The sequence below is a fragment of the Pelobates fuscus genome, chromosome 5 (assembly GCF_036172605.1).
Source record: "Pelobates fuscus isolate aPelFus1 chromosome 5, aPelFus1.pri, whole genome shotgun sequence".
Taxonomy (NCBI): Eukaryota; Metazoa; Chordata; class Amphibia; order Anura; family Pelobatidae; genus Pelobates; species Pelobates fuscus.
Genome location: NC_086321.1, coordinates 226,751,217 through 226,775,561, shown reverse-complemented (window position 1 = coordinate 226,775,561; position 24,345 = coordinate 226,751,217). Strand labels below are relative to the sequence as shown.

The window sequence follows — 24,345 nt, the reverse complement described above, 5'->3', positions numbered from 1 at the left end:
TTTCAGACCCTGATTATCAATATTCCAGGGACAGGTGTAATAATGCGCATACAACAGTTGTGCACAGCTGAACTAACAAGACAATCACCCGTCAAACCCCATTTCACACGCATACTACTGTAACATACAGCAGACTGGCAGCCGCTGATTAATTATTTCATGCCAACACCACTGTAAAGCCACAGATTGACAAACATTTTATGCATACTCTACTGTTATATAAAGCAGATTGACAGCCACTGATTAACAAACATTCTATGCACACACTAGTCTGATACAGAGCACACTATTATTATTATTATTATTATTATTATTATTTCATTATTTATATAGCACCAACAAATTCCGTAGCGCTGTACAATGGGTGGACTAACAGACACATAATTGAGATCAGACCACTGGACGTACAGGAACAGAGGGTGTTGAGGGCCCTGCTCAATGAGCTTACATGCTAGAGGGAGTGGGGTATAGTGTCACAAACCGGTTAAAGTAGGGGAATTAAATCGTTTGTTAGAGAAGGGTTTATTGAGTGCTGGGTAGGTCATTTTTGACAGTTGCAGGAAAGGAGTCATGGGGTGGGGGATGAGAAGCCTGCTGACAGTTTAATTGATACGCTTTAACGAAGAAGTGAGTTTTCAAAGATTTTTTGAAGGAGTGGAGGCTGGGTGAAAGTCTGATTGAGGAAGGAAGTGAGTTCCACAGAATAGGTGCAGCCCTAGAGAAGTCTTGAAGGCGAGTGTCAGAGGTGGGGATCCGGGCAGAGGATAGGCGTAGGTCTTGGGATGAGCGCAGGGGTCTCGACGGGACATACTTGTGTATGAGGGAGGATAGGTATGTTGGAGCAGCATTATGTAGGGATTTGTAAGCAAGTGCCAGAATTTTGAATTGGGCCCTATATCTAACTGGAAGCCAATGCAGGGACTGACAGAGCGTGGAGGCGTGGGAGGTGCGACCGGACAGGAAAATAAGCCTCGCAGCCGCGTTCATTACAGATTGCAGCAGTGCAAGCTGGGAACATGTAAGACCGGTCAGAAGGGGATTGCAGTAGTCGAGGCGAGAGAGAACAACAGCATGAACCAATATCTTAGCCGCGTCCGGCGTTAGATATGGGCGGATGCGCGCTATGTTCTTGAGTTGGAAGCGACAGGATTTGACTATCGATTGGACATGGGGAGTAAAAGAGAGGTCAGAATCGAAAAGAACCCCTAGGCAGCGAGCATGCGAGGTAGAGGTGATAGTAGCGCCGTTGACTTGGATGGAGACAACAGGAGTAGCAGCACTTGAGGGAGGAAAAACTAGAAGTTCTGTTTTGGACAGGTTGAGTTTAAGGAAGTGAGCAGCCATCCAGTTGGAAATAGCAGAGAGGCAGTCAGAAACACGAGTCAAGGTGGGCGGAGAGAGATCAGGGGAGGACAGGTAGATTTGCGTGTCATCTGCATATAAATGATATTGGAAACCAAAGCAGCTGATGAGTTTACCAAGGGAGGCAGTATAGATAGAGAACAATAGGGGGCCGAGGACAGATCCTTGGGGGACGCCGACAGAAAGGGGTTGGTGAGAAGAGGCAGAACCAGAGAAAGAAACACTGAAAGAGCGCTGGGAGAGGTAGGAGGAGCACCAGGAGAGAGCAGTATCCCGTAGACCAAAGTTACGAAGAATGTGAAGAAGCTGTTGATGATCAACAGTGTCAAATGCGGCAGAAAGATCAAGGAGGATTAGGATAGAGTGGCCGTGAGATTTAGTGGCAATTAAGTCGTTGGATACTTTGGTCACAGCAGTTTCGACAGAGTGACCAGCGCGGAATCCAGACTGAAGGGGGTCAAGCAGAGAGTTGGATTTGAGAAAGTCTGTCAATCTGGCGTACACAACTCTCTCGAGGATCTTGGAGGCAAATGGGAGTAGCGAGATAGGGTGGTAGTTGGATGGGGAGTTGGGATCAAGGTTGGGCTTTTTCAGAATCGGGGTTACGGTTGCATGTTTGAGGGGTGAGGGAAATGTGCCAGAGGAAAGGGAGAGATTGAAAATGCTAGCGAGAGGAAGAGCAAGAGAGGGAGACAAAGTGCGGATGAGATGCGAGGGAATAGGATCGAGAGAGCAGGTGGTGGGGCGGGAGGACAGGAGCAGTGCAGAAACCTCTTGTGCTGTAGCAGGTGCAAATGTGCATAGGATGGCAGGGGGAGTGGGGTTGGGTGATATAATGATAGGGGAAGGAGAGAGATTAGAGATCTCTTTCCTGATTGTAGAGATCTTCTCAGTGAAATGAGATGCAAAGTTTGTGGCGGACAAGGTGGTGGAAGGAGGGGTAGTCACAGGGCGAAGAAGAGCATCAAAAGTGTGAAACAGGTGTTTGGGTTGATGGGACAGTGTGCTTATGAGGGTTTTGAAGTAGTTTACTTTTGCAGAAGAAAGAGCCATGCTGTAGGAGCGCAGCATAAATTTATAGTGGACAAAGTCAGATGCCGAGTGAGACTTTCTCCAGCAGCGTTCAGCAGTTCTGGAACATTTTTGGAGGTAACGGGTCAGCTTAGTGTGCCAGGGTTGTAGTTGGGGGCGCTTGCTGCGTTTAACTGTAGGAGGTGCCGTGATGTCAAGTTGAGAGGAGAGAGTGGAGTTGTAGAGTGAGGTTGCAGAGTTAGGGCAGTTAAGATTTGAGATGGGTAAAAGGAGTGTTTGGAGTGTGGTGGAGAAGTGCTGGAGATCGAGGGAGTTGAGGTTTCTGCGAGGTTGGAGAGTTGATGGTGTTGAAATTTTGGTATGAGGTATACAGATGTTAAATGTTATATCAGCTGACTAACCAGCATTCCATGCACATAAGAGTGTAATAAAGAGCAGACTGTCAGCTACTGATTAACCAACATTCCATGCACACATTAGTGTAATATAGAGCAGACTGTCAGCTGCTGATTAACCAACATATCACAAAGTCAGTCAAGATTACCCAGCCAAGCCATTCATGCATACTGTAATGACAAACGGACTCTATGCTCATCATGGTGGTTTAACAGAATCTTTGTTTCATGTCTTCTGTTTTATTATTAGGATATAAATATGTTGGATTCCGTGATCAAGGAAGGAGTCACCATTAAAGAACCACCGAAGTCACCCAGGCAACCTAATTTCACTGATGTGGTCTGGGTGCAGTGTCCCTGTCCATGCCATTTTTTTTTTGCTTGTTTTTTTAGAATCTGCAATGCTTACATTGAAGGGTTAAAACCATCTCTAGTGGATGTCATACAGACATCAGGTCCTCTATGAGGAGCATTGTATTGGACCAATTATGAAGGCCATGCTTCCTCCATGACATCACAGGAGGAGGACCGGTAAGCAACAAGGTAAACATTTACTTGAGGCGAGCACACAACTATATCTAACAAGGGACAGGGACACTAATGCTTGAGTTTTCCTTCAAATTACAATATATTCAAAATGAATAATAATTTGCAATATAAAAAAAAAATTAATAAACTATTCCGGAGTGAAAAAAAGTGCTGGAAAAAAAATATTGTAGGATTAATATTGTGTAAATTATATATTAATAAATTATGAAATAACGTACATTTAATTAAAACAAACATAAAACCATTAAATAAATAATCATACATTCAGATTCGGATTCGTCATCATCCTCTTCATCATCCTCATCATTGCTATCATCCTCACTCTCTTCCTCTTTAGCAATCTTTTGCCTGGCGCTTTTGAAGACTGATTGTAGAACAATGGAATCCTCGTAGATCTAAAAAAAATAATAATTTTTTTTTAAAATAAATAAATAAATAAAATAAAAATAAAAAAGGGAACAACTACATTTATCCAGTAGTGCAATTTGTGGCATTTGTAAAATAAGACCAAATTGGTTAATTTAATTTTAATTAAAAACTTCATACACAGAAGGATTCCCTTTAGATTTAGAACAAACACACAAATGTTATGGTATAAGAAGTACCATACTCTAGTTACCCAATTCATTATAGGCGCATTTTTATTTTTTTATTTTTAAACAAGAACATTTACAGTTTTTGTTAAATGCCTTACCTCTGTAATGCACTAAAATGGAAAGAGGGAGTGGGCAAACTATTGCAAGGGCTGGTAAAAGCCATTTCTGGAGTTATAAATGGCCTCACTTAAATACATTCTGTGAGGCATTGTCCATTATTGGCATTTTGAACATGAAACACATTCTTTGCGTATGAATTAAACGAACATACAAAGCATCAAAACCACAAAAGCCCACTGTCATATTTATATTGCCAGGAATGGCCTACATGAATTTGTTAAAATGTTCAAGGCATGTTTTGACACTTACCTGGGTCTCACTTGTTGAGAATATTGCTTTTGTTCTTTTTATTGGTAAAGAAGCTGAATGACCGCTTATTCCGAGCAAACACTTGTTTAACTATTTTATCGCCTTAGGGGACGATCTCAGCCAAAGAATGCTGACACTAGCAGGAGGCTTTTTCTGCTAGAGAAGGTCAAAAGCAGCACAGGAGCCTGACAGGTAAGAGTTATACATCATGCTAAAATGGGTTGAAAGGTTATGGCGTCAACTTAATATTTTTGAAAAGCTTTTCAAATGATTTAATATTTTTGAAAAAAAAAAAGAACTTTTAAAATTATTTTTCCCAAAAGAATATTTAAAAAATACCATATATAAAAATATACACCAATAGATCAAAAACAAATATCACAATATTAAAATATTTTTCATAATATTAAATCATTCGAATAGTTTATCCAAAAATAATAAATCGAGACCTTTGTTGGGACCAGGTATTTTTCACAAATTAATAGGCATGGAAGCGCAGCTTCAAGCCACACCTTCAAACTCTCTTGTTGTGAGAGCTGAGATTCTTACTTTCCGACTGATTCCGTGACTTTACGCCAGTGCAGCCACAGTCGCCAAAGTATTCATCTTTTCTTTATGGCATTATCTTAGGCGCATTGCAGGAGACTTGGTGCTGCACGAAAGGGGAGTAATTTGTTTTATTTTAATTTGTTTATTTTTTTTTTACACTGGGAGAAGAATTGATAAAGGGCATCGGGTCTGTAGCATTATGAATGCAGATATTAATTCCTAACGCTACACTGTTCATTTAAATAAAGTGAAGTTTTGAAAAATCAGGTATGTGGTAATATGGCAAAATGTGCATATTAACTGTTCAGACTGTAATTTGTTTCCCAGTGCATTTTGTTACACAACTAACATATTCGATAAGAAAGGCAATTAAGCATTTCTATTTTTGACAGCGATGAGGTAATAAACTCACCTGGGACCCTTCTAAATTGAATGTCTGAGCATTGTGGCACAGTAACATGACATCTTTCTCTAGGTCACCGATACTCCTGTATTTGTGATTGCGAATTCTTTCCTATTTAGATAGAAAGCAAAATGAAAACACAAAACAATATTAAATAATAATCATGATTAAAAACATCAACAAACACGAGACCAGTGTTGACCAACACACCTTTCCATGAGATAACATTTTCCAAGATACACCTATGTTAAAGACTGCATTCAGTATTTCAGTTCAACGTGATTGCACTCGTTGAAAAACACTGGTGATTTATGGTTTATACATTTCCCTAGTACGCCAATATGGCACGACTATCTCACAAGACATGGTTCACCATAATATGCATTTTTAAAATCACATGATTTTTAAAACATTGTATTACGAGAAAAGTAACGCCAAGCCTCCATAGCAAGCCAGTAACCAACCTCATGCTGATGAGTTTTATTAACAACGAAACAGCTGTCCATGAGTGGTTCACTGGCTTTGCTCCTCTTGCTGAGTTGTGTTTCAAAGCGGTTGTATACAGCAGACACATACTTCAAGGAATCCATGTGTAAAGTGGAATTTTGAGGCAAAAATGTGGTTCTTAGTAGAGCTCATTTGCATACGCCTACCCAGAATCCCTTGCAGTAGTGAGAACACTGTTAAAGTGAGATTTCTGTGGGAAAAGCAAGTCTTATGGCTTGACTGGTGTGTGTATTTGTGTTTAGCAATGTATTAAACTATCCACTTACTTCAGGTGCCCTGAATGTAATGCCATCGAACCTAATGCTCATTTCAAATTTTGGAAACTTTATTTTCCTAAAAAAGGTGCGCATTAGATTTGAGTAAATACGATATATTTATCCTTTCATAATTTAACATATGTTAATACAAAGGATCATACCTTAATTTTTTTGAAGTCAACAGGTTTGCGGATTAATTCATAATACTCTGGTAATTCTTTTCTAGATGGAAGTTGAATGAAGACTTCACTTAGCTGCCGACCAGAGCTGGAATAAATTAGGTTTCAAGATTTATTTTAACTGTAATTAAAGGTTTATACAAATAAATTGATGCCATGTTACATAAATGCATTGGAATATACTTGACACACGTGCAGTCAAAAAAAACAGAAATCATCTCAAGAGTAGCACGCAGTAAAATAGATTTTTCGGTGTAATGTGTATTTTAGGTATAATAATGTATACTGTGAGGAATTTTCACCTTAATCGTCTTTTGATTTTATTGTTTTTATTTATAATTAGTTTTGCCCCTCAACTTCAAAGCTATACGTTTGATATTATCCATCCTTTCTAAGTCACAAATCCAACATTCTTGTATTGTACAAACAATATTACATTTTGTAAAACCATTATTATTTACTATTCATTCTCTTTCAAATCCAACAATGATGAAAGAAAATTTCTAACCCATATCAATGGCATGGGCATTAGGGAATAAATTCTACTCTCCAGGGTGTAATTCAAATTGTGAATTGCATGTTATGTGTACATTGCAGTTGTATTTAATTCTGCAGTCGGCATGGCATTTCTGAAAAATGCATACTATTGGATAAAAAAAAAAAAAAAGAAAATATATTTTTTTTATTTATTTTTTGCCAAGTTGTAGTGTGTATTTCTATCACACATCTAGCTAGCGACGTAGATAGATATAACAATGATAATATTGTATGCTCTAGCTTGTGTGCACAGGCTCTGAAATGTTTGATTAGATTAGAGGGTCAATGTGTATAAGCTACATCAGATGAATGTTATTTAAGAAACCAACTCATTCATATTAAGAGGATGAAATACAATATATAATGTAAGATTTCTACTAAAAAAATAAATAGAAGCACATACAGATAATGGAACAATTTTAGAGCAAAGATTGCCACCTATGGGCAGACAGAGGGAGCAATGGATAGGCGAGACAAAAACCAAAGAGAAATAATATTCATTGCTTAGCAATGATATGCATAGACATTTTAAAAGCAAAATGGCTGTACAAAATAAAAAATGGAGTTTCTTTATATAATGATTGATAATAAAAGGCAAAGACAAATAAAAGAAAACATTTTAATCTGGTTGCTTTCAACTATAAGCAAAAAACATGATTGCAAACCATTTCAATAAAAAAAAAAAACAAAAAAAAAACCTACTAAGCAGTAGCAACAGACACATTACATGAATAATAAAAAAAAAGTAATAAGAAAAAATAAATGAAATCATGGTGGGCAATCACACAAACAGATGCCAATTCAAAATTGCTTTATAGCTGGGAGGAGACCATCTAAATTTGTAATTTGTGCATAATGTGGGCACAAATAAAGCATTAAGTAAATTAATAAAGCATCTATGGCTATGTCCATTTAATCTGCACTAAATAAAATGATAACCCTATTCTCTGCTGGTGTGTATAGCGCACGCGCTGCAGTGCTACTACGGTTTCTAGGCAACAGGAAGATGCCTGCCGCAGAGAGAAGAGACTGCATTAATGGCCATAAGTGTTTGTGGCAGAGGGCTACAATCATCAGCAATCCCTTTTTAGAAACAGTACATATGATTGTACTTTGTAATAGTAAACATGAGGGCATAATGTACACATAAAACGACCAAAAGCAATGAACGTTAACCAAAATATTATAGTATTTTGGTTTAGTAAATTCTGCATAGACTGCAGAATGTGATCCATTAATGTAATACATTGTAAATAATTTGCTGGCATCTGTAAGAGGGGAAATTATGGAGCGAAAAAAGAACAGAGCACATAAATGGCTAAACTGTTCCCAATGGCATACTATAAAAAAAAAAAAAAAAAAAAGCATCCTATAGCAGGTGGCAGAGGCAATTAATTTGCACTTTTCTTGGATGTAATTTACAGACCTCTCCAAAGAGTCAAACATGACTTTCAAAATGTAATATACTGCTTTAGTAAACATATTTAAGGTCATTTGGAGTTATTATGTGTGTTATCAGTTTGCTTTTATTTCAAACACAGTTGAAGGTTTTTGGGAAATGGTAACATTACGCTGTGAAAATGTGAAATGTTTCTGTGATAATATGTTTTGCAATGTCTTGAGAAATCCCTAAACTAAAACAATACCTATGATAATAATATAACCCCCAAACTAAAACAATACATCAAACAAATCATATAATCCCTAAATTAAAACAATACATCTAATAATAATAATTATTATTATTTGATAATCTCTAAACTAAAACAATACATATGGTGATTTTTTTTTTTTTTATCAGAAAACACCCAGGACATTAAAGGAACACTATAGTCACCTAAATTACTTTAGCTAAATAAAGCAGTTTTAGTGTATAGATCATTCCCCTGCAATTTCACTGCTCAATTCACTGTCATTTAGGAGTTAAATCACTTTGTTTCTGTTTATGCAGCCCTAGCCACATCTCCCCTTGCTATGATTGACAGAGCCTGCAGGGTCTAGCAAGCTATTAACATGGCAGGGGATAAGAAAATCTTAATTAAACTGAAGCCTAAATAGGGCTCTCTATACAGGAAGTGTTTATGGAAGGCTGTGCAAGTCACATGCAAGGAGGTGTGACTAGGGTTCATAAACAAAGTGATTTAACTCCTAAATGGCAGAGGATTGAGCAGAGAGGCTGCAGGGGCATGTTCTATACACCAAAACTGCTTCATTAAGCTAAAGTTGTTCAGGTGACTATAGTGTCCCTTTAAGGATTACACTGTGCTACTCATTGTAGTGGTTCTAGTGCAATGGTTGCTGCCTCGACTTCCACTTCATCCAAGCAGCTGCAGAAGGGCTGAGTTCTGGATGCTGGTTTAGTAAATTCTGGTTAAGTTTAAAAGATCATTCTGGTTAAGTTTAAAAGTTCTGGTTCTGGTTTAAAAGTTTAGAAATTCTGGTTAAGTTTAAAAGATCAAGAGGACTTAAAGACTCCTTTCATCAAAACCACTACAATTATCCAATGTGGTTTTCGCACTTAAAATGCCCCTTATTAGTTACCAACATGACTCCATGTGCACATTTTCAGTTTCTCTGTGGCAACACAAATATTCTCTGGAAGGACTGTGGATGATGATGAATATCTCAAGAACCTTACATTTCTGTAAACTCAGTATAGTTTAGAGAGAATGTATTCGCAACTGTACTGGCTTCTTACATTATTAAGCAAAGAATATTGTAAAATTATCACTATATGCTAGGAATCCCAGAAAGTGCAACTCAGACACTCAATGTCCATTAAGGACTACCATTATGTTGGGTAGTGACATCCTTAAAGAACCACTATAGGCACTCAGACCACTTCAGCTTAATGAAGTGGTCTGGGTGCCAGGTCCAGCTAGGGTTAACCCTTTTTTCTATAAACATAGCAGTTTCTGAGAAACTGCTATGTTTATAATAGGGTTAATCCAGCCTCTAGAGGGCTTCCACGCTTCTCACTGAAAAAAAAAAATCACAGTGAGAAGACGCCAGCGTCCATAGGAAAGCATTGTGAATGCTTTCCTTTGGACTGGCTGAATGCGCGCGCGGCTCCTGACACGCATGCGCATTCAGCCCAAGAGGAGGAGGAGAGTTCCCCGCCCGGCGCTGGAGAAAGAGGTAAGTTTAAACCCCTTTCATCCCCTAGAGCCCGGCGGGAGGTGGACCCTCAGGGCACTATAGTGGTCCTTTAACCCTGGATGCACTTGAAAACCCAACTAAAATTATCCATAAAAGGTACATTTGGCTTAATATTTTTTTTCATATTATGACTAATAAAAAGGGGCATTACCCTCAACAGCTTCCTCTCCTGTTGCAGAGTTGAAGTATTAAACTTCAGTTACCAATTAACATCTAAGAAGTGGAATGCAATCTCCACTTAAGACTCAGTATATTTAAAACTGAACACACAGTTCAATATTTCAGCTCCACATTCAATATTTTGTTTTCCACTATCAAAAAGGCTCTGTATTTTGTTTTTATTACAGTATAAAAACATTCTTTATCAATATCTGACTAAATGTATTTTTTTCCCCCCAAAAAGTGTTATCCTCTGTGTTAGTGTTATTTCCAAGGTGGTCCTTTATCTTCCTTCCCTTCTTTATCAATGTCTTAAAAGCCAAGTTGGGATGCTAAAAGCCTGCCACTGTGTAAGGTTTCTTCCTCCTCTGGTAAGAAGTAACTTGAGAGCACATCTTCATAGGTATAAGATGACTAGAAAGATGTGGACATCTCCTTCCCATGATGGGGATTTCACAGTTCGTGAATAACCTGGAAAGACTGTCCTCTAAAAAAACATTTATAAGAGTTTGCAAGTGGGCAGTTGATTTGTGGTGGCAAGAGTACAGTCTGGAGTAAGGTGAACTTTGTCAAACATAACTACTGCCATGAATAATCTGCATCATATATTACACTTCATGCATCTCTGTAGTAAGAGTGTCAGGATTACTGATTGGTCCAGCACGTAGAATTGTTTCACACCTAGGACTAAAAGGTAACGTCTTACCGGGCCTTAGAATGGCTGGACTTAATGTACCAAAGAATAATCAGGATACTTACCGAGGTCAGGGACACAGAATGGGACCATAAGGGAAAGCTAAAAGTCAGGGATACCAGAATACAGGGAAGTCAAACAAAGCCAAAGTCAGTAACCAGATATAAATGCTCAGGAACACACTCTCGGACAACCACTAGGGGAAACCACGACAGGACAATGATGAAAAGTAGAATTGCGTTTAAATAGTCCCATTATAAATCTGATTGGCTCCTGCATGACGTCACACACACGCCGATGTCATCAACGTGGGCGGAAGTGGGGCTATAATTTGGCGTGGATCCGCAGTGGCTGGTGTCCATTAACATGTTGCAAGTGTCAGTGATACAGACGCACGGCCGCTGAGCGCAAATACCGCAAGGTGAGGAGGAATATGTTACAGAGAGCTACTGGATATGATAATTGTACTTAAAACAAAAATGGTTTCAATAAATGTTGCACTTTCAAATATGTAGCTTCACTTGTAGGAGAAGATTGGATGCAGGGGATGGAGGCACAGGCACCCAAGCAAGTTGTCAAACTATGCTAAGTAGTAGTAATGTTTTGTGAGCACAGCAAGAGTTTCAAGAATGTATAGTTTAAAATTCAGCTTTTCCTGAATACATCATGTAATGGCATCAAAGTGCAGAAGTTCCCCTCTACAGTGCACAGCTTTTAAAATTCGCTGTCACACAATTGAAGCCAGACATTGGGCAATTAACACAAGCTGATGATGATACTTTTTTTTTTTTTGTAGGACTACAAAGTAAAACTATTTTTCTACTACAAGACCTACCTGTATAGTCACTCATTTTAAGAACATTAGCTTTAACCATAAACTTCCTAATGCAAATATAACATTCAGGTGGAAACAGCTATATAGGTTAATATTATCATATCATCATAATTACACCTTTTAAGTACACTAAGCTGCATGTAAGAGTGTTTAAATTATTTTTTTGTTAATTAAATACAAAAGGAAGTGTCCCCACATAGTGAGTGTGCGTGCAGGATGAGTGTAATGTGTGTTTAGGCAGTGTGTAATATGTGCAGTATTCTGGGTATTTGGGGTGCACCTGCTGTGTGTAGTGAGTGATGAACCCAGTTTGTCTCTCCCTCCAAACCTCCAATAGTGGAGCATCCCTTTCACTAGCATCTCTGCCCCTAGCCCACAATATTAGTGTCCCTTGCCCATAATCCTCTGCAATTAGTGTCCCTGTCAATAACTAAACTATTATTAACACAATCCTGCCAGTGTCCTTTCCCCCAACTCACTCCATTATTGTCCCTCATAAATGTCTGCATTAGTCCTCCCTCATTTGTGTCCTTGCTACACTAAAGCCCCTGCCCCATATCCACCCACTTTAGTGTCCCTGTACATAACACATCCTATTAGTGTCCCTGCTCTTAACTGGGGCCATTGGTATCTCTGCCCCTAACTCATCCTGCTAGTGTTCCTGCATCTAACCACCCCCGTTAGTATCTCTGCATTAACCATCCCCCTTTTTTTCTCTGCCCCATAACTCACCGAATTAGTATCCACGCACCCAACTCCCACAATTCGTGCCCCTGCTTCTAACCCACCCCATTACTGCCCCTTCCCCAACTCACCCCCTTTATCATCCCTGCCCCTAACTTAGTGTCCTTGCATTAATCCTTGTGTCGCTGCCCCTAACTCACCCCATTAGTGTCTCAGCCCTAACTCACTAATTAGTGTGTCTGACCCCCAACCTCCATATTTCTCCTTCTACTGTATGGCTCCCAGTTTCAAGACAGTCAGGTAGCAGACATGCGATAAGTCCCGCCCACTTCACAAAGCCGGAGGCTGGACATATGGGAGGACAGCAGCTTGGTCCTGGCTACAAATGAATTATTTCAAGCACTTGGTCCACCCCTCGGAATGCAAGGCCACATTATCCCTGTTACTAAACTATATGTCCCAGGCATTGCGCAGCAGAGCAGGGAATCCCTCAAATCTATGTGTTGGGAATGTACCCTGAACATAGACCAGCTCTTTAACATGGGGAATCCCTTGAATCCCCACACTAGAGAGCTGGTTGTAAGGGCGAGCCGTCGTAAAACAGGTGGGTCGTAAAGTAATACCAGAAAGGAGGAAATTTGTGAATACCAAATATTGTGAATATTTTGTTTTTATTTAATCAGGCAAAATAAAAACAAAGATTGTAGCACTATCAATTTTGCAACCAATTAGCAAAAAAATTCCTTCTTGACCCCAGAATGGCAGTTAGGTTTATCCTTGGATCAAGAAGCGATTACCCTACAATTGAAAAATTATATAATTGAATATTATGATTTTGTAAGTATGCATCCAGCTTCTGTTTAAATATCTGATAAAACCACCTTTTCAGGTGGAGCATTACACATCCTGATACTAGACTAAATCTCCTTTCTTCCAGTATAAACACGTAACCTCGTGAATAGATTTCCAGACAATGGTTTGTATAGGCCCAGGATATATTTGTATACTGTAATATTCTAATATCCCTTCTGAGGCGCTGTGTTTTTAAACTAAAGAGGTTTAAATTTGTTAAAGGAACACAAACATGCATTCCTGAGCCTATAGTGTTAAAACCACCATCTAGCCCCCCTGACCCTTTATTGCCTCCCTAAATATATACTAAAATCTTACTTGTATTTAAGTCTGCAGCTGCTGCCTCTGCCCCTGATCTGCCTGCTTGGCTGACATAATCAGAAATGATTCTGTGAGCCAATCACAATGCTTTCCCATAGGATTGACTGAGACCGTGAAGGAGGCAGATCAGGGGCAGAGCCAGCTCAAGTCAAACACAGCCCTGGCCAATCAGCATCTCCTCATAGAGATGCATTGAATCAATGTATCTCTATAAGTAAAGTTCAGTGTCTCCATGAAGAGGGTGGAGACACTGAATGGCAGTCACACTGTGCACCACTGCCCCATGAAGCTCCTCTTGCAGTCATCTGAGGAATAACCAGTGGAGTTATCACTAGGCTCATTTTCTCTAAAAAAAACAGTGTTTACTATAAACCTACTCTGTTCTTGTGACTATAGTGTCCCTTTAACCTTTCTTCATAACTAAAAGTATGAAGCCCAGGGGTGCAGTGGGTGGTAGGGTTTAGTTATCTGAATCTGTCCCTTACAAGAGCTGCCATCTACTTCCTTGAGGTCCTCTTCAGCTCCTAGCATTTCATTTCTGACATAGCTGATATCAGTACAACACTGAGGTCTATAAAGGATCACACAAGATCCTTCAAAGAAAGATTATCTCCCCCCTCCCCCCCACCCCACTAATGATGGGTCGGCTGAGGGCTTGACAAGCAAAGAAAAAAAAAAAAACATAAGAAAAAGTATCCCCTTCTTTGTCACTTCTTTGAGGGGCTGGGGGGGACGACAAACACACGCAGAGGGGCTGGGGGGGAACGACAAACACACGCAGAGGGGCTGGGGGGGGGACGACAAACAAACGCAGAGGGGCTGGGGGGGGACGACAAACAAACGCAGAGGGGCTGGGGGGGGAACGACAAACAAACGCAGAGGGGCTGGGGGGGACGACAAGCACACGCAGAGGGGCTGGAGGGGGCGACAAAGACACGCAGAGGGGCTGGAGGGGGCGACAAAGACACGCAGAGGGGCTGGAGGGGGCGACAAAGACACGCAGAGGGGCTGGAGGGGGCGACAAAGACACGCAGAGGGGCTGGAGGGGGCGACAAAGACACGCAGAGGGGCTGGAGGGGGCGACAAAGACACGCAGAGGGGCTGGAGGGGGCGACAAAAACACGCAGAGGGGCTGGAGGGGGCGACAAAGACACGCAGAGGGGCTGGAGGGGGCGACAAAGACACGCAGAGGGGCTGGAGGGGGCGACAAAGACACGCAGAGGGGCTGGAGGGGGCGACAAAGACACGCAGAAGGGCTAGGGGACAAAGACACGCAGAGGGGCTGGGGAATGACAAAGATGCACAGAGGGGTTTGGGGGGAGGGGGTTAGGGGAAGTGGTAGGAGGCACTCAAACTATGCAAAATTATGTGAGGGCATATGTCCCATTCCAGAACACTACATGTCATGTCCGATTTCTTCTACATTCACAACATCTACCTTTTCTCAGTCCCAGACTTCCTACCAGGAGCTTCTGCCTGCTAGTAATAAGGTAAGGAGAAGAGTGGACTAGTGAGTGCTAGGGGACAGTTTCCAGAAAGCATAGAGCAAGTCCATCCTTAGATGCATTTGCACCAAGCTCAGGGCGCTGTCTGCATAGTACACCCTAAGTTGATCAGCCAGCAGACATGCATTCATATTTACATGTCACATTATTTGCGTCCGTGGCACACCCTTTTATCCCACCCACAAATGCCCTGCTTCACCGAACACTGCTCACGTATCGATTTCCTTGAGAGATTAGCATAGGGTATATGTGTTCCTTTAGCTGCATCCTGTTTCCATCTCCACCAGATACATGAAGCTTGAAGTATGACTTTTTTTCTGTAGATAAGATTCTGTAATTAGGCACCATTACCAATCTGGCCCTTTGTATAGGCATGCCTATTCCCTGTATTTCTGAATGTTGTTAGGTATTAAGTTATAGTATTTAAAAAAAAAAAAAAAACATCACTAGTGTAATATTAATAACATTTATCAACATACTTTAAAATGTAATGTTTTTTTCATATCACTTTGCTTGATGTGTGCTTAAATGTTCTGTAAAAAAAACTTTCCAATTCAAGTAGGTTTAAAAAACAAATAATGCTGAAAGCATACAATTCTGACAGTCAATCAAAACATGCACACAAAGGAAGTGGAGCAAATAAAATATGATGTTCTAACTTCTCCAGTGTACCCACAGAATTACTGATTTTTCCCTCCTTCCCTCTTATATAATTTAATCACTTAAAATCCATGCCCAGCAAACATTAATATAAGGTATATTTGGTTTTGCCTAATGACAGTCACTTTAATACAATTCACCACAACACATATTCCTCGATGTTAAAAATTTGTGAAGAAAACATTTCATGACATTTTTACCTGTCCTTGTAGTTTATTACGGTATCAACTATAGCATTCATCTGTTTGGTCAGCTTAGGTGGATTTGGAGACAGCTTTTCAGCAGGAGGCCGTCCCCTTCTCTTTTTGGCCTTTTCCCCATCTTCTTTGATAGAATCTTTGTCCACGTTTCTTCTTCGTTTGCGCTTCTTCAGCCGTACTTCTTCCTCCATTTCTTCCAGATTTCCGTCCTCGATAGCCTGAAATAAAGAAAATGTTGGCTTTTTAATAACATTTTAGTTTTCAATACCTAATGGTGTTTGCACTCATGTTTAGAACATATTCATTACACATCTTGCTTTTCTTGGTATCTGCTTCTAAAAGTAGAACACAAAACTACACACACAAGAACACAATGTAAACATGAATAGTAATAGACAACACTTCTAATAGTGCTAAATCATGACAAAGAAAAGTGTATTTAAAAAAACAAAAAACAAAACACCAGAATATAATTTATAGTTATTTTTTCTTAGATTACTAAACACATATCTATTTTTGTAAACTAGTCAAAGCTGACCTTTGTGTGTCACATTAACTACTTTTTTACTGCAGAATAAAATGCACCAGAAATTAAAGTAATACTAGGTTATCATATTCTAAAGAGAAAGAGTTGCCGTATTAATTAGGCCCCTTCTACAGTAAGGCATATTGCAAATATTAAAAATCTGGAATATTAATTGGCATGACTATTTTAAGGATTGTCTGTAACAAATGGACAAAAAAACAAAAAAGACTGACAAGTGTAGTCACTCTGCAATTAAAACAATGTTTATTTAGCTTTGTAAACCTTTTACTTGTTACAGGTATACACAGAAGGACTTCTGTTTACCTTTCCAGGAAGGAATGAAAAAAATGTAGTATAACACAACTTCTTGTTATGTCATCAAAAAGTAAAAAATAAACACTCAACTGTTTATTGAAAAAACACAAGCCTATTGCCATGCTGAATAATGGGAAAATGATATTGAATTCTCCCATTTGTTTGCACTTTACGTGGTACAACTTAAAACTATACCTGATATGTAATTTAATAAATATCACCTACATGAATAAAACTGAATATACAATTCGCTGTCAGATATATACACAAACACACACAACAAATCATAAGTCTACATAGTTTGACAATGAAAGTTCTGTTCTGCAAATCAAAATGTAAAATAAATTGTTTCTGCTAAAGACACTTTCTTTGAAAAAAGTTAAAATAAAATAATAAAAGGTCGGCATCAGAACAGGTGCAATATTGACAGGCAAAAGTTAGACAGATTATTTGCAAATGTAAACTTCCAAAATAAATAAAAACACAAAACTGCACAGACCTAATGCATATTATGCAAACACACTTGTAATTAGTCTAAATATTGTTGTCTGCACACAAGATGCTTATCAGTATTTGACAGCATCTGAAAAGATGTCTAATCAAAAGGCAATCACCTTAATTCTCCCACAGATCTAAACATGAACAATATTTGAATCATATGAACAGAACAATCAACAAGCACAGACAGTGATTGCCTTAACACATATCATAGTCCTATCACATATGGGAACAAATGCTTTCATTATAATATTGTGGAGTAAAAATAATTATAAAGAAGCGAGAGAAACGTGACATATAGTCTTTGAACCTTGCATGTTAAAATGCCATGGGATTTGAGGATCCCTTTCTTATGTCTCAAACCACAGAGCAAACTGAGGGACACCCCTAGACTAGGCCTTAATAATCAAAAGTCCAATTCGGTCATGCTTCTAGCGTTCATGCACCGTGAACATAAAATAATGCTTAATATTTGATGATTTTTAATAAAGAAAGGAAAGGAAAAACAGAATCATTAATATTCACACTGCCTAGGAAGGATCTCCCATAACACTGCAGATATCAAATAATTATTAATTAAAGGAAAGGGGGAAAGGACGGGGGACAGCGGGAAGTGTAAGTCTGGTAAGCTTTAAATTCTAATACAAAATGCAGCATACTAGACAGTCAACAGTTAATGCTATGGCTTCCTTATAAGCACTCACATGAATAGAAAATTACGTACAACACCAGCTTTGTGTGTGTTACACACCTACACATGCCAGTGATACAACTTCTACCGAATCTTCCAGACAACAATAAAGAAGGATATTTACCTTACCACTATCAGCAGGCCGGCTATCGGAAATCACAGTTAGTGGGGACAAAATTAACAAGCCAGCAAAGCAGCGAGCTGCTAGTCTCTTCATCAGCTGATCAGGAAAAAAAAAAAAAAAAAAAACGGGAGCTGGGGAAAGGCTATGTTTTCATATACAAGTAATTTTATTTTACAGTAAATGTAATACTGAAGAGATTGTGATACTCAAATCTGCTGTTTCATTCTACCTAGCACAAGGCCTAAAGCCTTCGTCCTATAGTCCTGCTTTAATATTGACTTATCATATTTACCCTTGTTATTCCAGACACAGGAATAAGATTAGCATAGTGGGCATTCGTTCTATCCGGCTAATAATTTAATGACGAAAATGAAGAAGACGTGAGAAAATTTAAAGGCTTATATCGGCTGCACATGATTAAGAATAGGTAAATATTAAAGTCTATTTATTTTTTATTTAAACAAGTGTGTGTGTGTACTCTTGCTTTTCATTATCATGTATATAATTATTAAATCTCTGTTAAAAATGTCTAAATGACATTTTAATAAAGCATTGTACTTTTGAAGCAGTATAAGGTGTGAAAAATGTAGGTCAATGCTGTAAAAACCACACAAATGTTTCTGGATATATAAATGTATTATTTTTTCTTTACGAAAAATACACTTTCCTGATCGCCGTACATTCTAAAAAATACCCAAATATAGAAAGGTATCAGTATACACATACATCATGTGCATATCAAATGTGTACACATATAACACACACACAATATAAAATACACACTGTAAAACACAGGCAATACCATACTCTTTTATAAACAAATCAAAAATATCAAATGAACATCCACTAAAGGTGGGTTCTAAAAAGAATTAATCAGCTCTTTGTTTTGTGACCAATCTAAGCAATATTTTATTCTGCATCTCATACTTTAAGAAAAATAAATCCAGCTCCCCCCCAAAATCTCTTCAATTTCTAAATGTAATTAACATTATTTTTAATAGAACTAATTGGGCATGCAAATCTTCTGTGTGGATGTATCTCTATGAAAACATGTGTACGGAACACAAAGTGTGCTAATCCTATTTCTATTCACAGAATTAAGATTTACTGCAAAAATTATTCTAGCGGTGCCATTAAAATGGCAACAGATAATATCCCTGTGATTCATTAATACGCCAGCAGCACCAGAGGCTGAGTTTCAGGTTCAATATTGTCCCTTTAAATGAAAATGCATGCTTTCTTTGTAAGCTAGACACGGTAAAATGGAAAACGGCTGCAGCCTCGCTGCACGATATGATGCTTTTAAAGATAATGTGTGTATACAATACAGACAACTGGACTCCAAAGAACAACTTACTATACAAGGCTAGACTTTCAGTGATTAAGGGTGCCATGAAACAAAACAGAAAGAGAACAGAGAATGCCCATCCAAATCTTCTGCACGGTAATTATAAATCACAAAGACAAATCCCACATTTCTGATTGGTGACGTGCTGCAGTGAGACCTCATTCAGCACGGTTACGCCTCTCCTGCTGATCGGCTTCTCAATTTAGTGAGGTGAATGGAAAGGGAGGCACAAGGACCGAACAGAAAAATAATTAACCCTTCGTAGTCCGAGACATGCATAAAGAACGGTGTCGAATCAGGTTGTCTCCAAGCATCTACTTGCTTTTTAGCAGATGCTATTATCTAGGGCAAGCCTCCAATGTGTTATTTTATTTATAGGGACAATGCAGACCTATTATATGAAATAAACATATTTCACTTGCTATGTGTAGCGTTCAAGTATTGATTTTTAAGTATTGCATTTTTTCTCCTAACAATAAATATTCATTAAACCAGAATGACACCAGGCTGGACAATGCATTTCATTCTTACAGCTCCCCATGGAAATTAACACTCCTTTATCAGACATTTACACAATGCAACCACAAGGAGACAAAAAAAATAATAATGATAGATTATGGTCCATATTACCGGGTTTATACTGCAATAAACACATATCTTTGTAATGCCTTTCTCTAATATCATGTATAGTGTTGTGCAGTAATAAAATTTCCTATATTTTTGATTGGACATATGCCACAATATAAACAAACAAAATTATCACACAATACTAATATGTCCAAATTCTACTGCATTTGAAAATCATAATCACAGCAAAAATACCAAATTATGTATAAATGCTACATAAACAAGCACAGATTGAACTGAGGGATATATTTGTGCTGTTTACTTAATATATTATTCTTTAAACATATGACATTCCCACAGTGATGTGTACAATTGGGTGACACAAAAGATAACTGTAAAGTGCATAGTAAGGACTTCATTGATATGTTTATGCTCAACCTAGTCTGTAGACTGTATATGAATTGAGTGGAGGAACATTAAGGACTTAAGGGAGATGTTGCAAGGGATAGAAATTAAAGGGACATTGTAGTCATTAAAACAACTTTAGCTGAATGTTTTGGTATACATATATCATATTAGTTTTGAGATATATATATATATCTCATGCCCCTACAAAAACCACTTGTTTCTATCCATACTGCCCTAGCCACACCTCCCCTGGCTATGATTGACACAGCCTGCATAAAAAATGGTTTCATTTTCAATTAGGCAGGTGTGATTTTATTAAATAAAGTGATTTAACCCCTAAATAGCAGAGAACTGAACAGTGAGACTGCAGGGCCATGATATATACATCAAAATGGCTTCAAGTTGTTTTGGTGCCTATAGTGCCCCTTTAATTGGTAAGTTGAAATCTCTTCCGAAATAAGTGATTATTAAGGATTTCTTATAAGACTAAAGATTAAAATAAATTGACTGTGAAAGGGAATTTTAAAATATTGGTACAGATGTAGAGGAATCTTGAATGTTTAGGTTAGGGAGTTGCTGTAAACAGCAGAAAGGCATTCATATATTCAAATAAATATATACTTGATGTGCAAGTATAAATTATGAATTTGGCCACTGCCCTACATACTACACATATAGAATCTCCTTATAAGAATAAAGGAACACTTGACAGGTGGAGAATAGTGAGCAAACCAGATGTATCACTCCTGCATGTTCTGCTTTTCAATGCACAGATAATGTCCAATTTTAGTAACAGTAGCATGAGAAAAATGTAATCATAATTAAAAGTAGCCTGAACATTTAAACATATCAAAAACAGATATTTGTTATCCAAATTGTATCTTATACAAACGTAGTAAAGAAATAACATATGCTTCATCAACATTTATAAAATAGTTCTTTCCATATTAATTCTTTAACACGGTAAGAAATGTAACAAAACAAAATGAGAGCCAGACTCATGACTAGAATATGAGTCCACTCTTGGCATGATAACCAAGACAATGTGCTGTTTATCTACAACTTTTTTTCTGTTTAAATTTCATCGGGTGTCGCATGGCAGCACAGTGATCACAATCCAATGTTTAATAGCTTTCTTTCTGCCAGAAAAGCAACAAAAGTATGAAAACGATCACCCTAATAGTAGGCATTGCTTGGGATTTCATCATTATATCTCACAATGTTGAGTTTAAAAGATATCACAAGGTTGATGAAAAGAAAAAAAATCTTTGCATAGTACTGGACCAATGATAAGTCTTGACACTGCTCTTCCAGCAAACAGTACTTTGTTGATTTCTGAGCCTCCCAATTAATCACATTTTCTACACATCATATGGTGGAGCAGAGTTTCTGCTAAAGTTGAACCAGTAGTGACAATGACAGCAATGCACAGGTAGTCAGGCAGCATTAGTTTAACGGAGCATGACTCTGCACAGCTAAAATTAGAAGCAAGCTGGTCGTAAGTAACCAGCCTGCTTCTCTACTTAGGCTACTGCGTGACTTACTGTAATACTCTGAGGATAATCCTGTCCCAGGGGTTTGCTGGTTCCACAAGCACCCATGACTCCAACCTCGAAGTCTAAATCCAAAACCATTCAATGAAATTCCAAGAGCGTCAATGTGAGTATATATATATATATATATATATTTTTTTTTTTTGTAAGAGGCAGAACCATAAAACCTCCTTTCATCTTGACCCTTCGGCCCCGCTCCATAAGCCCGTACTTGATGTAATTCTTGTTGTTCCTTAGATTGTGTCAACCCTGGTTTTACCATTTCACCCCCCTTAACTGATCAATAGTCCCACACGCTTCACTCCTCCCTGTCCAATTTCGGCAGTTGACTCCATAACAAAGTAAACCATAATTTAACTCCCCACACATGTTACCCATTCTACACAGTACCCTCACACCCAAGTGTCAGCAATTCAACATCTCCCTCCTGCTTATAAACAATTCAACTCTCCACTCCTATTACTTCACCTTTCTCCCATCCCAACTTCACTTTCTACCCAGTCACCCCCCCATTTCACTACCTACCCTAGTTACACCAATGTATATTTGTCTTTTCCATTGCAACCAATTCACACCTAGTGACAAATAGCCCTCCTTATTCTTCCTCACACCAGTGCCCCAAAGCCCCACAGTGAAGGTTCCTCCTTGCTTTGGCAGTTTAGTGGTGGCTCTATAGCAGTGGTTCCCAAACCAGTCATCATGGCCCACCAACAATTTATGTATTTCCCAGTTTCATTCCAATGGAGGTACTGACAAAACCTGGACTGTTGGTGGGTCTTGAGGATTGGTTTGGGAAACACTGATCTATAGTATTGAGGCTGCAATGCACTTTTGGCAGGTGGTGACTCATAGCACAAGGAGAATTTGTGTGCTATTCAATGTAATTAATAGTGTCATTACATGAACTTAAGTGAGATGGAGCAATCACATGATTTATATACTATTCTAACGTATTTATTTTTCTCTATTATACATGCCATCATTATGCATCTTTTATACTATATGATTTTTTTTCCAATTAGGTTAGGTGTAGGGCTAAGATATACATTTTCCAATCTGTGCAAGATTGGTGGGAGTTATACTTCTGAGTACCATCTGCCGTCCTAAATTCAGTCACAAGCTGTGAGGGAAGATGGGAAGAAAGAATTGTGCTTTATGACACTTATTACATATTATATAGGTTTAATTAACCTGAACATATGTGTACCACAACTGTTCTGCTGTAGCAAAAAGTTTGCATCTGCATCCAAAATGTTCAATATGCCTCTTCTAGGCTACTTATTTTCTTTTTACCCAATTTCATAAATATTTCACGGTTTCTTTTACAAAGCAAGTCAATATGTGCAATATTATACATGCATTATGTGGATTTTTTTCTACTTAAATATAAATGTGTATAAATAATGATATTGTTACTCACTGTGAAAATAGTAATTCATTATCAAAGTCAGACAAAATGAGAAAAAAACCACCTACAAACCAAGTGTCAAATACATTGATATAAGCACAAAACCACGTTTTTATTTTTGTTTTATCTTGCAATTATATGTGCTCAGCAAGTTTCTTTTTTTTGTGCTAGTGTACAATTTTGTATCTCTTTGCATGTTTCAAATTTGGAAGCTAGTATGTGTGTGTTTTTTCCCACTAGATATGTCTGGGCTGCTCTCCCATTCTCTGAATATTGTCAAACAAGACACAAACATAAGAGTAACACTTTATAATATTGAAATGCAATCTGACACTTTTACCAGTTTCACAATACTTAATCATATGGTTCTTGCTGAGAAAACAACTCAAAAACCAGCAGACGTATGGTAACATTAACTTAAATCAGCACACCTACATTTCCCCACTGGTATTAATCTGTATAAAAGAGGGAAGGAAATATATATATATATATATATTTATATTTTATTTGTTATGCATGAAACTATAACATGGGTAAACAGGACACAATAGTCTTGTAAGGACAACTAAAACCAGATCGCCCCCTACTCCCATAAAAACCCTCCCATCATGACGTCGCGGCACTGGATTGGACGCATGACGCAACGTGAGGGGTGGTCCCCTTCCTCTTTTAAAACATTAGGTGGGCTCCATAGCAGTCAACGCTCTTGAGAAAGGCGCATCATAGCGCGGAAACGTGCATCGAGTAGACGCTGCCGTTAGGCTTTTCAACTTTTAAGGGAATCTATGATAGCCTACCATTACTCACACTTGTCAGCAGACCCTTAGCAGCTAGAATGTTGTTACTATTAGGCTAGGGAGTTAGGATAGCTTTACTATAGCATGCTCTGGTCTTGATGGGACGTATCCACCTAAGCTATATGCTGCCAATATACTATACTATACTGCGTCTATATGAGATTCTAACAATAGGGTTATTGAAAGATATTTTTGTCATTTATACCTTTAAAGAGTTATTGGAAGGGACCTTTTGTCTCCTTTTTTACCCTTTATACTTAAATCTTATATTTATATTGAAACCCTATTGAAGGATAATTTAAAGGG

General features: G+C 38.3%; 1 protein-coding gene across 4 annotated transcripts in view; it reads right to left on the bottom strand.

The window, feature by feature from the left end:
- The window catches only part of SMARCA2 (SWI/SNF related, matrix associated, actin dependent regulator of chromatin, subfamily a, member 2), a 209,013-nt gene that overhangs the window by 9,433 nt on the left and 175,235 nt on the right, over positions 1-24,345 (bottom strand). For all 4 annotated transcript variants that reach the window (XM_063455081.1, XM_063455080.1, XM_063455082.1 and 1 more), the window contains 4 exons: positions 15,805-16,022; positions 6,181-6,286; positions 5,265-5,366; positions 3,601-3,733 (listed from right to left, as the gene is read on the bottom strand). In XM_063455081.1, the coding sequence (XP_063311151.1) occupies positions 3,601-3,733; positions 5,265-5,366; positions 6,181-6,286; positions 15,805-16,022 (559 nt within the window). The remainder of the gene's footprint in view (positions 1-3,600; positions 3,734-5,264; positions 5,367-6,180; positions 6,287-15,804; positions 16,023-24,345) is intronic.